Genomic DNA, 17,556 nt, shown 5'->3' with positions numbered 1-17,556 from the left:
AAATCAAGCTGGCCTGAATATTATCCTGCTTAATGTGAGGCCAATATTGATATTTTATCACTCGTGTTCTGATTAGTGACTTTTAGAATCTTCATTTTTCATTGTGTTGAAGCAGCGCTGAACACCTAACGACCTGCATCCATTAGAAGTGTTGCTGAACATTGTTTATTAGGTCACAAATAGATCATACACACTATTTATGTTTACTGACTGAGGGATGCTAGAACAATATAATTCACACCACTGTTATTGGCTCCTTTTATTCTGATGAGTCAACCTTCCATCATATAGTTTTTTGGCTATATTAAGGTCCCATATTGTAAAACTCAGATTTTCCTATCTTTTTTTATTATAAAGCAGGTATAGGTGCGATATAAATATGGTGGAAGTTTGAAAACTTCAAAGACTGTGACGATAAATGAGCCGTCAGGACTTGCGTGAAGTTGTGATGTCGCAACTATTCTGTATTAAGGCAGAAATTACAGTGATTCCCTGCTGCAGTGACAGTGCAAATATGCTGAGATTGCTCATGCTGAAGACCTGGAAATGCTGACCAATCAAAGCAGACTGAGCTTTTGTGGGGGGCTTTAAGAGACAAGTGCTAAAATGTAGCTTTTTTAAAAAAAATTAAAGCAAGTAAACATGTTCTAGTAGAAACTCAAATGTATCACGACCCTGAAAATTTTAACGTGGGAAATTTATGCATTTTCTTTTTTGTCACTGAAAAGTATGGTGCACCACAAACACACAGTACTCACACACATTTTTTACTACTGAGGAAGCTGTTGAAAAGTATTTAGATAATTAATACCATGTTTTCCACCCGATGGCAGCAACACAGCGTTTTTAGATTAAGAATTAAAGTTCAGTTTTTAATATACAACCACACCAGTCCTAAATTATTCACATATTCAAGAATGAAACAACAGTATATTGTAGAGACTTAAAGACAAGAGGATGATCAGGTGACTTACATTAGGGTCCAACTTTTTGTTCCTTTGCTTTGATCTCATTGGTGGAGTTCTTGCAGTGCAAAACTGGAGCCACACCCGCTTCCTCCTACCGGCTCAACACGATGGGACCCTGAGGGAACGAAACACCTGATGAAACTGTGTAAATTCTGCTAAACAAACACCAAGTAGCAAAGGTTTGCTCATGTAAAAAGGTTACATGTGTGTGAGACAACCGATGTCTGCTTTCAAATGTAACTCACGCCCAAATAGTTTCTTCCGTTTCCTTGGCTGGTGTGGCGCACCTTCCTTGTCCTCTCTCCGGCTGGCAGAGCTCTGACCCGCGCATGGCACCATCCTGGATGAATTGTCCACAACTTCCATGTCTCCAATCACCTTCAGAGAAACCACATGTGAGAAAGCGGAAACAATAAATGAACAGCGCAACAATCGTTTCAGGAGACCCCAGAGGCCATATGCATCAAGCATCTCAAAGTACAGGTTGAACTTGGATGACAGTGACTGAGATTGGCAGGAGAACTGCTATTTTTCCTCGAGGCCAGCGAATCGTGTTGTCATGCATAGTCTCTACCTCTGTGACTGTCCTGATGCTTCGAGTGAACTTGGAGGAGAAGCAGAAATGGAGACTTTATATGACACACTACCTCCTGTCCCAGAGGGGAAACAGCTCGCACAACTCTAGCTTGGCCTACTTATGTACAGTGATATGAAATACAACTTAAATCTCACTGGTATCAGCTATGATACAATGATAGATTGTAAATTTGTCTTACAAACTTGATATAGTTTCACAGTAAATAAAGGAAGAAAATACATTCAGTGAAGTTGTACATAAATATAAGGGGAAATTGAGTCAAAACAACGTCTGCATTCTTTCCAAACATCAACTTCATATTTCATAACAGCATCAAGTAGTCCTGTCAAAAAGGTACGTTGGCGCTCTTCTAAAGCTGCAAATTACACAGATAGAGCAGCAATTGAGCGAACTTGAAAAAAATGTGCCACAGAGTGCTTCTTTATCTCAAACTAGTATAAACTTGCCAGATAATTACATGTGGTGTACTTTGGAGAAGTCCTCCTGCTAAGCAGATATGGCTGCCAGGGAGGCATTAATCTCCTCATGCAACATACAGTACGTAGCCAAGGACATTCCCCCCTGCTCTCTCTCTTTCTCTCTCTGTGTCTCTCACACACACACCACATGCCGAAGAGACAGCACACACACAGCATACAGAGCACACTCACTTCCTGTATAAATCATATTCATATTTCTGAGGGCTGCCGATGACCTCACGGCAAATGAAGCGTGGGTCCTCAGCTCCACAGCGGCAATCAAACGTGCGGTAGAGTAATTACAAAAGAGGGGCAGGAGGGAGAATTGATGCGGTTTGTCAATTAATGTTGCTGCAAGGTGTTTTTTTTTCTAAAGGTTAACTTCTTCATATTCTCTGCATGCTAAAGTAGGTCAATATTGGTCCGGCGAAGAGTCATCGTCGCCCTGTGCAGATGGACGGTGGGCTGAGTCATGCAAAGAAAAGACAAAGGGGTCCTTGTTAATGAGAGATTTGATGGCATATCATGATGATTAGGTGTCCCTTAAGGAAGTGCACTCCTTTGTGCTCCTTACAACTCTGCCCTTCCATTTCTCATATTCTCTGATCATTATCATCTGTCATTATTAACATCATATTTTTCAGCTTTTTCACTGATATATAAATCTACAAACTATAAGGGGATATGCTCTCCTAATTCTACAACACGGCCCCCCCTGCTGAGGTGATGATAATTAAATGCAATGCATTTAAAAACCTTACTATGTGAATAAACTGCATACCTTTTGTTTCTACAAATGGTTAAGCACATCCTCCCCCAAAAAAGGGAGAGAGAAAAAAAGCCCAGCTGAAATTGCCGAGAAAAGTGTTTTTATTTATACAAGTCGCTGGAGATGCTCATCATCAGCGTTTTTTCCGAGCCATAAATAATTTGCGGAGAGAGGTAATATTCAAGCTGGCAGAGCCTTAGTTGTGCATCTTTAATGGAAGTTTTACAGAAGCTGAGCCAGTTCTTGCATATGCTGCTGCCTCCCATATGGAGGAAAGGAGACAAAAGGGGCACAGTTGGCTTGTCCTATCTTTTTATAAGTCCATCGACACTTAAATGCTAGCCCCGGAGAAAAAACGACACAGGGGGACATAAACCCACTGTGGTTTTAGGAGGGAAGATAATGACTTTTCCTGCATTAATTTCTTCATCAGCCATCTTGTTTCCTCAGACAGAGTGGTTATGAGGCCTTCTCTGAAGGTCCTAGGTTATATAGATGCATTTCCCTGCATAATTTCGGCCCTAACAGTTGTTGTCAGCAGTGCATTTTGCGAGTCGGCAGCTGGGGAACATCTGTTTATAGGTAATGAGTGTTTGAAAAGCTACACCTCACTTTACCTTTAATGTCTTTTATTGGAGCACACTGATGGGAACGTAGCTTTAACTTTTTGTATTGTTGTGATTCAGCGAGAAGATTCCTTCAACATGGTCAATATTACAAACACCTGCCTTGGGCAACACGCTGAATGAGAGCGTATGATGGATCATTAATATTAACTTTCTTTAAACAGAATTCAATATGCAAGTCAATAAAGACTTCATTATGGTTATATTTTTTACTACACACCCACAACTGGGAATTTACTCCTTCCACTCTGTTCCTTCTTCTTGATAACGATGCAACGCAGAAAGAAGAAGAAAAAATACTTTCAGTCAACACCGCTGGTTTAATAATGGCTGAATAAACAACAGAAATACTTAGTTTCTCATGACTCTTGCTCAGTTTCTCAGTCTTCAGCAAATCAAACAGGACACACCTCACTGTTCTCCTTTCAAACAGTGTCTAACAGTGTCTATAGCTCAGGGCACTTCTTCCAGGACTTGCTTTTTAAGGTGTTCGTTTAGACAAATTTTGGATGTAAATTTGTGGGTATTATGCAAAGCAACCGGCCCCTGGAGCTGTGGTCATGTTAGTCTAAGGGAGGAGCAAGTCCTCCAGGGCATCAGTGTCCAGGACACTGCCTGAGAAAACAGAGCTCTTTAAAGGAAATGAGCCATCCGTCAATATTTCCTCAGTAAATGGAAACAGACTTCTTAAGAAGGATTAGGCTTTTAACTAACTGGAACAGAGAATGGAGTCATGTTATTACACAGTCAAATGACAGTTTTTTTGTCACTGTCATCCTCCTATTTCAAATGTTATCTATGATCAAGATTTCAAAGCAGAATTAAAAAATACAAAATAGATACTAATAATAACAAAACCGATAAAGAAAAAAAAAAAATTGTGTACGGTATATATTCTAAATTGAAATGGAAAAACACAAGTAATGATATTCTGATATGTTGAAATAAAGCCCTTGTGGAAATGTCAAATACACCTCGGCATGTTTGGCTTAAAGTAAAACAAATTATATTAGTATTTTATTGCTCAAACAGGATTCACGCCACGTGATACTTAGTAACATGGCCGCATAACCACATCATCATAAAACATGCTATTATCCAGATAAGTGAATAAAGTAATAAGCCTATACAGGAAAACCCATAAAATTGCTTTAAAATGTCATAAATCTAAGAACAGAGGAGAACTTCTCTGAATTACTGTGGTCACTGCATCTCGTAGCAGAGCCTTTTTCTATTTCATTCTATATTTTTTATCTATTTAATTTTTGCAGAAGTGCCTGCACGGCTGTTATTTCTCTCTGAGGAGCTGTCACCTTACATCTGAAGGCCAGTTTGTACACAGCACCCTGTCGCAGTGTGTGTATCGCTGCCAGAATTATATAAAGCACTAATAAAATCAGCTCAAGTGTTCTTCCGAGTGCTGGGGATGCCCTTTGGTGATTCCTGGATCTTGCTCTATACATAAAACCAGTCTATATATTCAGGGGAGGATTAGTTTTGAATATGTAAAGTGGGGGTCCGTGCTGCGAGGCAAAGGGGAATGGCATAGTGCTCTCTCGGCGACGCTGCGCATCGGTGTTATCACTCCCCACTACCAGCGGGTGAAAGAGGATGCCATCGGCGTCTCTTGCTACTGGAGATCCCTGCCTGTTAAGTTGCAAGGAACAGACAGCAACACCCAAGGGACTCAGTGTGTGTGAGAAAAGAGAGCAACAGAAAGATTGTGTGTGTGTGTGTGTTTTCCAAGGACGGTAACACCTATCTTTCACTTAAGGTGGCCTCTATGAAAATCCCTTCGCAGTTTAAAGACTGAAAAGTCAGCACAGTAGAGACAACATGAATTCATTCTTTTTCTCCCAGTGAAATAATTTGTGTGTCAGGGTTATGTGTGTAGCAAGTTAGTGTCAGCATCTGTATTTGTGTGTTTCTGTTTCTTTTTGTGAATACCATAATAATATTTTTTCCACAGGAATGGAGGATCTGTGTGTGTTTGTCTGTTTCAACGAGTGTGTGCTGTTTGGCTCCAACAGTCCACCCAGATGTCTCATCTGCTATGCACAGGTCTAGAGGCTACATGCACACACATACACACCCAGACAGTGCGACACCAGTAATAAATATACCATGCTGTGTGTTTACTCACATAAGCTCACCATCACTCAAATTATGACGGAGAGCCATTAGAACGCAAAAGAGCCTCAGAGCTAATTGTTAGCGCATATAACCCCCCTCCTCCTCCCTGGCTCCTCTGACATTCAAACTTCAAAAATATTAATTTTGTTGGGATGATCCAGGTTGCTCTTGGGCGACTGACAGAATGATTGAGGAAAGGAATGGCTTCTTGCTACTACAGCAGGAGTCACAAAGCACTACTTTTAATTAGGCAACAATCTGTGAATCAGTCTGTTTGTGACCTGCCTGTCTTGCAGGGGCTTGAAGGACGAGGAGCTAAATATAAGTTGCAATAATTACAATGCACGGCAAAGTGAGGCAGCATTGTGTGTTTTTTAACTGTCAAAAATGACATTTTATCATAAGTCATAACACCGTGTTAAACAGGATGAGGTGCTGGGGTTTTTGTTATCTCATACAGATTGTAAATAGTTGTTACAAACAGGAGAGACAGGCAGAGGGTTGTTTTGCTGGAGCTTTGTTGACATGGTTAAAGTAAGTAACAGTCACATGATGAATTTTGTCTTGATTTATTTCTTAGGGCAAATCCTGTCATTTTTAATTTTAAAAGAAGAACTAATTTCAACTCTGGATTTACCCAAGGATAAAAATACAAATCTGTCACGGTTCTTCACCCGTTTAAACCACAGAGCTGTACTGTTGTCTTTTTATTGTTCTGACAGCAGAACAGGCAACTGGTTACTGCATCCATGTCTGTCCTATCCCCTCCTTTCTCTCTTTTCAGAGAAGGAGGAGAGAGAGAGTGAGGTAGAAAAGGAGGGAGTGTTTTGTGAACCTTTAATTCATCTCATCCTTTTCCTTTCCCTCCCTTTGTCCTCCTTTCTTCTTTTCTCTTCATGCAGCAAGCCTTGTACAAAGCCCAAATATTTCAAATACTGAAAAGATTTCCAAAAAATATACATGACCGTCTATTGCTATGTTTATTTTGATGCACATCTACAGTGGCTGCAAATTGAAATTAAGGCTTCTTTTCTTTCACTAAAACAACAGATATGGGAAATTGTGCAGCCTTGATTTAGGTTTGTGCTATGTATTTATGGTCAGATCATTGACACAGTGTACTTCTGAAAGTACCTTTTCATACTGCAGAAGCCATCACATTTAACCCCACAAGCAGTAATATAAGACAGAGTTGACCCTGAGTATTGTAAAACAAAACTTGTGTTACACACATTTGCAGAAGTAAAACAGGGAAAACAACCTTGCATTCACTATGAATTCAAGTATATTGTCAAAATGTTTTGTATGCAATATGTTGATATCCTCTCTGTGTGGAGTTTGCATGTTCTCCCTGTGTCAGAGTTTTCTCCAGGTTCTGCGACCTCGTCCCACAGTTAGGTGAACTGGTGACTCTAAATTGGCCATAGGTGTGAATGTGAGGGTGAATGGTTGTCTGTCTTTATCTGTCAGCATTGTGATCATGGCAGCCTGTCCTGAATGTATCCCGCCTTTCTCCTAATAACAGCTGGAATAGTAATACCCTATACCAGGATAAACTGTCACAGCAAATGAATGAATGAATATTGATGTCCCACCTCAATGATAGCCCCATCCGGTTGTCGGAGAAAGTGTCTGTATCTTTGTTTCAGCCCACTCAGGTACAGGGTGTAGACTGCCACATGGGTGCTGGTCTCGCCCTCTGGTAGGGGTGCACCCTCCATTGGGGGGTCACTAGGGCCTGCAGAGCCTGCCAAGGGATCTTCTGCTGTCCAGATATAGTCATAGACCACCACCTAATGAAGCACAAACATGAAGGGAGATTATGACTGTGAGCAGAGACTGCAAACTCTTTTTTGTTGATGTGCCCAAAAAGCTGGTAAAAAGCTTTGATATCCAAACCTTCGGGTGAGCTGTGAAAAAATATTGTTGGAAAATCAAAGCCAAAAAGAAGACATAAAATAAATATGTGACAATATGCAGAAAGCACATGTGGGAAAAATTCCTACACAAAAATAAGTGTCAGTGACTTTATTTCATTGGGACAACCCAATATCGAAAACCCATGTTCAACATATTAAAATCAGCCTGAACCTTACCTTGTAAACTGCTGAGATGTTCATTTTAATTACACACAACTGCAGCCACCTGATAAGCACCATTGGCGTACAGTACATCAGCACGCTAATTCCTAGTAGTGCATGAGTCCTATGGGGCCTGATCTGTGGCAGGTAAAGAGACAGGTTGTGTTTGTGATCATGCATACATATGTATAATCCTGGTGGCAGGCTTGTTTATGACTCTTGTGACTCGTGTGTGTGTGTGTGTGTGTGTGTGTGTGTGTGTGTGTGTGTGTGTGTGTGTATGTGTGTGTGTGTGTGTGTGTGTTTGTGTGTTTTGGGGGCTTACACACCTGTAATGCGCTGCCCTTCTGTATTAGGGTGAGACACGGGGAGCAAGCGGAGCGTGTAACATGTTATATAGGTCATGTAACTCGAAGTCATCCATGTGTGAAGATCATGGAAGCTCTCTCCCTCTCTGATAGTGTCTGCTGGTAAAGGCTTTAAAGTGTGCTGATGGCATGCACTACAGCAGATCTTACATCTCATATTAGTGAAATGACAAAGAAACAGTAGAAAATCTATGTGCACACGCAGTTAATATAATTAAAATATGACAAAGCTATTTTGTCTGACATTAATGCCAAAATCCTGCCCCCAACAACAAGGCAAAGGTAGGCCCAAATCTTCTGTTTAAGGATACGACAAGTAGTCACAAGGCCTCACACACAAGCATAATGCACAGCTATAAAATACAGCCAAAATCCCCCACATAAGGCTGCTGCCATCTTGCACTGGTGATGTCATTTGAAAACAGTCTGTGATGCAGCCACCTCCATGGTGTCAAACGCCCGTCCGACTAATTGCTAGCAGTGCCGTTGATCACAAGCACACTGATTGCATCAAATAACTAACTACAACCAAAAAATTCAGAAAAATAACCAACTCAACATACATCAGTGTGGTAATCACTACCTGAAAAGCCAGAAAACATTTTTGGGAAAGATGCATTGGATGGGTGCGTTGAGTTTTTAGTTTGGCACATGTCCCATTCACTAACATGGAAGGGGCTAGCTTTCTGACCTATACTGCAGCCAGACACCAGGGGGCGATAGAGATGTTTTGGCTTCACTTTTTGGGAGCTGTCATGTCATGTGCCTTTTTTGGGGATAGGTGGGATTTGGTGAATCTAGTGGTGAAGTAGCAGAACTGAAACTTCTCCCTAGTCCCAAACGTGACTGAAAACTACAATGGCCAAGGCAAAAACGTGAATGGCCCTATTTAGAGGCAGTGTTTGGTTTGTCTGATACGAGCTACTTTAGAAACAACATGGTGGACTCCGTGGAGGAAGCTAATGTATGAAGATATAAACAGTATGGTTGGGCGATATGGCCATAAAATAATATCACAATATTTCATGGTATTTTGACAATGACTTATAAGTGTTTTAGTTGGATTTGTCACAAAATGTAGTTCGTCTTCAAATATTCAGTAAAAATGAAAACAAAATTCTCAGTTCTTTAGTTTGTAAACAAAAACAGTAACTCATAGTGAGATTCAGATTCTGCATTAAATATAATACAACAAAATAAAATTGATCAAACATTAAAGTTATTAAAAGTTACCAAATACAAAAAAACCCATTGTCTTCAATCTAAATAGTAAATGTAAACGACTGAGTTGCTTTCTCCATCTGGACCTCGGAGCTGCTGACAGTTTACTCTAAGTGGTAAGTCACAAAAAGAGTTTGAAAAGTCTGGGGATGTTCATAAAACATTCAGGATGCCCAGGCTACTATTCCACACTACTGAAGTTGCTTCTGGACGGCAGAATTTTCATTTTTACTTGCCGTATGTAGTTTGACGCTATTATGTCAATAAGTCCAAATATCACCATTATCACGACATGAATTGTTCTTGTCATATTAAAAATTGAACGGGTATTATCATGGATTATATGATATGCCATACCCCAAATAAACAGCCCATTCTAAGGTCAAGAAAACATAACAATTTTTATTTTACAGTGATTATAAAAAAAGACAATATAGTTAACGATATAATATACCATTTTGCCAATAAATGCCCCTAAATCCTAAACACTGAACTTTTAACCCTCATTTTATCTGTCAATATGAAAGCTCATGTTCGATAGAGAGCCATATGGGCCATAATGCAACTTATATCCCTTTAACACCACAGACTCACACCGGTAAAAACCTCATGCACACACACACACACACACACACACACACACACACACACTACACACACACTACACACAAACACACAAACAGAAGGAAGTTTTTCAAGTAGTTTCTAAAACTCAAGGTGACCCCCTAATTGGCTGCGTAATTATGATTTGTCTAAAAATACAGAAAAAGGGAAAAGGCAAACTCATTCAGCAGGCCATGAGTGGCAGGGTCAAGCTGAAGGAGAGGTTTAATTTGGCAATGTATTGCTGTCACCCCGCACTTAAAAACGGTTTGCCAAACACAACTCTAGGCACTTCACCGAGAAAACAGTGGGAGCCATTACCCCACTTGTAATTAGAGACATTGCATAAACTGCAAACCAGGCTGCCCCCATGAGTAGAAAGGACCGCATTGTCAAAATGTCAAAGAGTCACAAGTGCAGAGAGAAAGACGACTAGCAAAAAAACATTTAAAGAAGGTGTGTATGTGTGTGAGGGGGGGAGATGGGGACGCGGGGATGCATCGCTTCGACGCTAATTAAGACGCTCATTAGTGAAATCGCCTCAACTGCGCCTTGCCTCGAGCTTGGCCTCAGCCCACACTGGGGAAACTGATTACCTGAATTCCTTAAGTAATCAGCACCTCTGCTAGGCAGCAATCAGTCTGTTTGGATAGGGTGTGTATGTTGATTTGTTACTTTTTTTTCCTTTTTGAGGAAACACAAGTGGGAGTGTACAGAAAATCCTAGAGCTCTTCCTATACGGTGGTCCTCAGCTTGTTCATGATACTGTAAGGAAGCACAAACACTTAAAGTCACGAATGTGGAACTGAGTATGAAAACATTCTTCCCCGCTGTGCTGGTCACAGGAAGTGCGCCTATGACCCGGTTGAGGCCCCACTCCAGGATTTTATAAACCAAGCTGTACAGTGGTGATAGAAACACCATGGATTCAGCCTCTGTACTCTCAGTCACTTTGGTTAAACACACCTGCTTAAATTCCCCTGTGTGGTGTGCATGTGTATGTATTTTGGCTTGCATGAAAATAGATTTTTTTGATGTTAGCCATGCCACCATCCTACGCTAATTAGCACGTGAAATCCACTTGACAAGACTAGACAAAAGCTTGAAAAGGTGTTTGTGTGTTCGGTTTGGGTGATGCCATTTCATGCAACGCACCATGGCTCTCAGGATGCATCATTGCCGAGACACAAAAAGGAAAGAGCATTAGAGGGCCTGTCTGCTCTACACTACTCTGTTCTGGTCTGTTGTGTTGCGTTATGGTGCTAGCCTGGCTTCTAGCCCTAGCTTGAGTGCTCTCTCCACTCCACCATTGTTCCATTTGATAGCACTAAGTGACTGATTTAGGTTCAATGCCTGCATGGAGCAGACAGGCCAGCTGTGGGTTAAGCAGATAGCATTCAAGTGAGCTAACCCAATTCAAACCCAATCAAACTGGGATTTATTGTCGGGGTCTGTATTTAGAAATCTGATAGAGTCTGCATCAGTCCCTTGACTTGCATCAGGAGAGACGGGCCTTATTTCTTTTAGTGGAGGACTATAAACGGCAAACCATGTTTTCCAGCAGGGACATAAATTTCAGGATTTGTAGACATTACCGCAAATGCACATAGAGAATGGGAGGGGAGGGACAGGGGCACAGGAAGTAAGGATGGCACAGCTGCAGACATGGCTCCATGGTTCACAAATATAGTCTGTCTGTCTTTCTGGGAGAAGATGCGATTTCACACCAACCGAATCATACCATACCACATATGAATGCGAAATAAAAGCAATCAGCAGTCAAATACAGGCGCCTGTGGAAAGCTTTTCTTTTTAAAAATGCACTGTGACTTGTAATAAAATTCGACTGACCTGTCAATCATGTTTATTCGAGTGTGTGCAAATATAAAGTCTGTCAAGAGATGGATTTGGAATTCCTTTGCTGTTTGTGTTAGTTTGAGGCCAACAAATAGGCATCACTGCCTCGGAGATAAAAAGGATAAATGCACTACATTCTAAAAAGGATTTTCCTTTGTGTTATATATAAAAAAGTGACCCATATTCATACCTAAATTAGGATTTAAACTTGCAACTAACAGCTAAAAAGAGGGCAGACAATTTCTGGGAATTAAATAGTAATTTTCCACTGGGTGACAGACTGCTCTAGTAATAGCTATATGTCTGGGGTAGATACAGTGCATTTTATATACTTGTCTCACACGTCCTTGACTGCAATAAGTATTAACATCTACTCTATTACTACGTCTACTGACGTTTACTCTATTTTGTGACATGTCAGACATAAACACAGTGTCTAGAGCTGACCATTATTGAAAGAGGACATTTCCGTTATGACCTCGTCTGGCGTGTCCCTGCTGAAAACCAAAACAGTTCCCGACTTTGACCCCATGCAGAAAAGGTTGCTATTTTCAACTGATAGTCAAAACAGAGTGTCAAAATGGGAACCAATTACATGTCTCAAGGCCAAATTTGAAGTGATCCGTAGTCAACTCAGTGCCTTAAAACACCATTTTGAAAACATTACCAAAAAGGGGGGTTACATTAATGATTAATAAAGACTAACCAGAGGTGGGACCAAGTCATTTTTTTGCAAGTCACAAGTCTCAAACCTTTGCACTTAAGTCTAGAGTCAAGTCCCAAGTCAAGACTCACAAGTCCCAAGCCCTGAACTTTGAGTTTTGAGTCCTAAACAAGCCTCCTTATCAAAAGTATTGTCATTTTATCAACAGAGTATTGATATATTAAATTCACAAAAGCATTTTATTTGTTCTTATTTGTTAAAACTTGTTTGTTGGAAGCTACTGCATCTTTATCTGTAATTTTTGACATGCACATTCTGCATATTGACATTCATTTTTTTTGTTGAGAACTGATTTGTTTTTACTAGCAAACAACTTTTTTTATCTTTGGTATAATAATTATTATCTTTTGAAATACTTTTTAATTTTTCGCAACTGGTGCTCAGTAACATAACATCAGTTCTTCATGGCTCTCCCATTGCTGTCAGATTTGTTCCTACAAAGTGGATCTGGGGATTAAAGTGTCCACTTTCTGCATATGGAAAGTGTTAAAGTTTGTTTATTCAAAATTGGAAGGAAATAAACTGATTTGTGGCACATTTTAAAACAACATACTTTTTCATTTGGGGCTTCAAGTCAAAAGTCTGAAGCTTAAGTGAATGCATGAATCACTGATGTTGAAGTCCAAGTCGAGTTGCAAGTCTTTTTTGATTTTGTTGAGTTGATGTTAAAGTCATCTAATTTGTGACTCAAGTCTGACCGGAGTCCAAGTTATGTGACTCAAGTTCACACATCTGAGACAAACTAAGGGTGAGTTACGCATAGGCATTAAATATCAAGTTTTTCATTGGGAGTGTAAGTATACATGAGTGTTTGAATGCAATATATACAGTGTGTACATACAGTATGTGTGTGTGGCTGAACTGAAGGGAGGAGGGAAGGAGAAGTCTCCATGGCCAGGCAGACTGAGCCTGGCTGGCGACTGTCCAGCACAGGAGCCTAAGGCATGGGCATAAACAGGCCTGTCAGTCCCCCTGATCCTTTAATGATTGATCCAAACTAGATAGCCATCATTACCATTCATGCACTCACTCTTCCCCAGGTCTCCTTTTCTCTGTCTAATTTTACCTTCCATTTGCATGTTCCCATGGACTAATTAAATCCTTCCTTTCTCTCTCTCTCTCTCTGTCTCTCTTCCTCACTCTCTGTCTTTCTTCCTCTCTCCGTGTCCATTGGTATGAAAAATAATGCAGCACATTTTTGGCACATTATTATGTATGAAATGTGAGGGCATAATGTATTCCAGTTGGTTGAAGTTCTCTAGACCCTGTCTATAATGAGCACAACAGAAGTAGACTTGCCGCACAGCCTGTGTGAACACTATACCTCCCTTTTCTCTCCTTTCTGTCTCTCTCGCTATCTCCCCTCTTAAAGACAAAAGCAACTGACCTTCCCTAAATGTACCATCCACACACTGTCTTCAGCGGCCCACCCTTCACGCAAATCATACACAGAGGGACTTCTCCTGCCACTGCCATGATCATTTTGGTTTGTAGTTCTGTCCCACTTGGCTTTAATTTACAGTGGGAAAATAATTAGAATCTCACTTTTGCGAAGAGTGGAGTGAAAATGTAAACAATGCTTCCCTGCGGGCGGGTGCTTCATCACTTTGACAGGTGCATTTGAATTTGCCTGGGTGGCGGACAGGCTTGGTTATTTATGTGTCAGTCGCACATGGAAGCCCCGGCTGTGGCTGGGACTACGGTTGGGACTGAGACTCGGGAAGAGATTGGAGCTCTGTTGAGTTGGGAGTACAGGTTTGCATTTGGGGGAAAACGGAGGATGGTGCTGGTTCTGGACCTGGTGTTTGGAATGAGGCTCTGGCAGGTTCTGGCACTCAGAAAGGGCCATGGTAGTTTTGGGAATGGAACTGAATGTGAAACTATGGCTGAGAATAAATCCATCATTGTCGAGATGAGAGGGCTGATCATGGGAAAGAGACTAGTAGTAATACCTGGTGAGGCTTTATAGTGAGGGAGGGAAGCATGGCTGATGCTTGAGTAGTGCTATCTTTGGAAATGTACTAAGGAAAAACTGTATGGACTTGGTTTTATAATCGGGTACCAGCATGTGATAACAGAGCTAGATCTTAAGCTTTCTATGTGTTTTGAGCACACAGATCCTTTGAAATGTTTTATAAGGTGCCAAGTAGAACCCACCAATCTGATACCACATAATCTATTGATAACCTTTGAAGTAGTTTCATACATGCCTGAAAATCAATTCTTTTTGCTGCTCTAAAACACAGAAAGTTGCACTGTGCAGCCATTGACAACTACGGTTTTAGAGCAGCAAAGAAGAATTGATTCCTGGTAAACAGATAAAAGTCAGCCATTAGCAAAATGTAAAATAAAATCATAAAATAAGTTCTCTGGCATTCAGTCTTTATTTGCCCATACAGTAGTAATAATAATAATACAGCTTTTATTTTTAACACAGTAGCATCAGATTGGTTCTGGATCTTGGTTGATATGTAAGGTCAGGAATTGGAATCAGGAGGGAAAAAAATGGGACTGGCAAATATGTAGTGTAAAATCAACTGGCCATTAGTCAATCGTCTGTGACTACATTTCTCAAAAATGAACCGAATTAGAATCACAAAAGTACTGACGTAGTAAGAAAACATTTGCACTATTTCAGATATGTATTTGAGCAGTTGAAAACGGATGAGGTCTTATGGTGCCCATGATGCTTTCCATTACTGGATGAAGATGTGGAAGATAAAGAGGGAAGGGAGCATTCTTTTCTATCAAGCAAATATAATATCAGGGCAACTGAAACTACTTGGGGATTCTAGGTTGTTAACCAAACACGAGATGATGAAAATATATCAGTATTCCGAATTGCATGCCTAACAAAAATGGCTTATTTTCTCCTGACAACATTATCAACTACTGTACGGATGCTATGGTATCTTAAACCACACCACGAAGCACCGATGTCAATAAATATTGATTTCAATAGCCTATATTTTGTATTTATGTTGTGACAATGTTGCGCATTACCATTTGACACAGACTTCTCCGTACATTTCAAAACAAAAGGCAGTCATCACATGAAAAAGTGGTGGGCACACAAGCACAGATAGACCAGAAAGAAGCATCAATGATTATTGCCAAGTGAGAGAAGAGGTAGACATGTTTGCCTCTTTTGTCCACAGATCCTCATCCACGTGCACGCACACACGCTCATCTACATGCTAACACACACACATACATCCATGCTCACAAACAGACAAAGCCTCACACAGTGCGAGGCCACGCATGCGTGCATCTCCAGTGCCTGCGGGCGCTTGGGGCTAGGCAGCAGGGAGTGGGGGGAGGGAGGGGAGGGTTGTGGGGAGATGGGGAGGAGGAGGGGGGGGAGAGGAGTGCGCACTGTGCAGAGGCTCTCTAAGCTATAGAGGGTCAATCCCTCCACTCCACTCCAACACCCCCCTTTCACCACCACCACTCTGTCTGTCAGAGCTGGCCCGGGCTCAAGGCCTGTTTGCTGAGCAGTGGGTTCATACCACAGACTGTATGTAGGCACACAAACACAAGTGCCCACACGACTCATGGACGCACACACACGCACTGTGTTCACACACTCACACACCAATTTGAAATAACAGGCACATATACTGAAGTACAGATGCCAAAGCGTTGTACGTCAGGGGTCAGGCTGCACAAATGCACAACCTCAGAGATAATAATGCATGCACACACACACACACACACACACACACATGCACGCACGCACACACACACACATGCACGCACACAAGCACACACACTGGCTTCATGCAACACATACAAGGTCAAGACAGGCTACAGCACATTGCACATGGCTGGGAACAGACCAAACCACGAAGCATAAAAGACCACCGACATACATGCATGGATAAGCCAAGCAATGTCAGCCATTAGAATGGAAATAGATATGCTATTATTGTAAATTTGGCCAATATGTGGACGGTCGGCAGATATAATTAGAGCAGCTGGAAAATGGCATCGATGCACACTGTCTGCGTTGGGCCTGATTTGGCTCAAGCAAAGGTCTGTGTCTGGTTAAACGCACCACTGGACAAGACAGGCCACCCATTCATATTTGCATGCAGGGACACACAAATACTGTACGCACACACGCATACACACACACACCAAGTGACAAAATGGCTAGTACGCTACAGTAGCTTTCATCTACCCTCCTCTCATTACTGTGCCTACAAAGCAAATTGCCATCTATAAATATTTCAACTTGAGTAATCATGGTTGAAGTGCAATAACACACTCCATCCAAAAGTAGCACACACCAAATTGGACTTCGAGAAAAGATAAACATGCAGCGATGATTATATTTACAGTCAAAATAAACTGAACAACTTTAAAAGAGATTATCCAGTGAGATAGTATCTCTGAGTGCCTGAGATAATCCAGAAAATAAGATATGCATAATTCACTGTTACTAATCTCCTTTGCGGAAAATAAAGCCTACTCCCAGCCTACAGTAAACAACTCAGATCGTAGCCCATCCTTTGCTTGCAAACCATGTCTGACTCACCCTAGGCCCTCAGGAGATCACATTTCCAGGTTTGTTCTGGAGCATATTGAAGTTCACCTGCAACTTTATTTAACGAAGGAAAAATGTGTGCTCAGGGATGATATATGAGCATGATTAAAACATTGAACACATTAATGACTTCATCTGCAAATATGTAACCTCAAACCTGCACTACCGCACATAAGCAAGCAATGAAAAGTACATTTGTGTATGTTAAAATATTAGCAAGAAGATGAAAGGGATTAATGGGGAGGATAAATAAAGAATGTGTTTTCATGCACATTGAAGAACATGCCTCTATTTGACCAATCACGCAAATCATACTATTTAGTATTTTTTGATATCTTATACCAAACTCTCAGTGTTTGTAGACATGCCCTCTTCTGGTAATTTAAGAATCTCACAAGAACACGCATGTTAAGCATTTTGATTCTTAAAATGTCAGCAGCCCAGGATTCGTATTAAGATGCTGCAGACAGATGTCAAAGTTGAGTATTGCCTTTGATATCCAAAAATTTGACTTTGGAGTAGCTTCAAACTAATCAGGCCTCGAAGGCTGGAGGTGATAAGTATCCGAGCCAATAACCGAAATGAGAGGTGGGGAATCAGT

The 17,556-nt window shown here is 41.0% G+C and overlaps 1 protein-coding gene across 1 annotated transcript in view; it reads right to left on the bottom strand.

Annotated features, from left to right (window-relative positions):
• Window positions 1-1,009: 1,009 nt before the first annotated feature.
• ofcc1 (orofacial cleft 1 candidate 1) overlaps window positions 1,010-17,556 on the bottom strand; it is an 84,877-nt gene continuing 68,330 nt past the window's right edge. Inside the window, exons 21-23 of the mRNA XM_042510890.1 lie at window positions 7,148-7,345; window positions 1,214-1,346; window positions 1,010-1,083 (exon numbers count right to left, since the gene is read on the bottom strand). Of these exons, the coding sequence (XP_042366824.1) occupies window positions 1,010-1,083; window positions 1,214-1,346; window positions 7,148-7,345 (405 nt within the window). The remainder of the gene's footprint in view (window positions 1,084-1,213; window positions 1,347-7,147; window positions 7,346-17,556) is intronic.

Source organism: Plectropomus leopardus, chromosome 21 (assembly GCF_008729295.1).
Source record: "Plectropomus leopardus isolate mb chromosome 21, YSFRI_Pleo_2.0, whole genome shotgun sequence".
Lineage (NCBI taxonomy): Eukaryota > Metazoa > Chordata > Actinopteri > Perciformes > Serranidae > Plectropomus > Plectropomus leopardus.
This window is presented reverse-complemented; position numbering and strand designations above follow the sequence as displayed.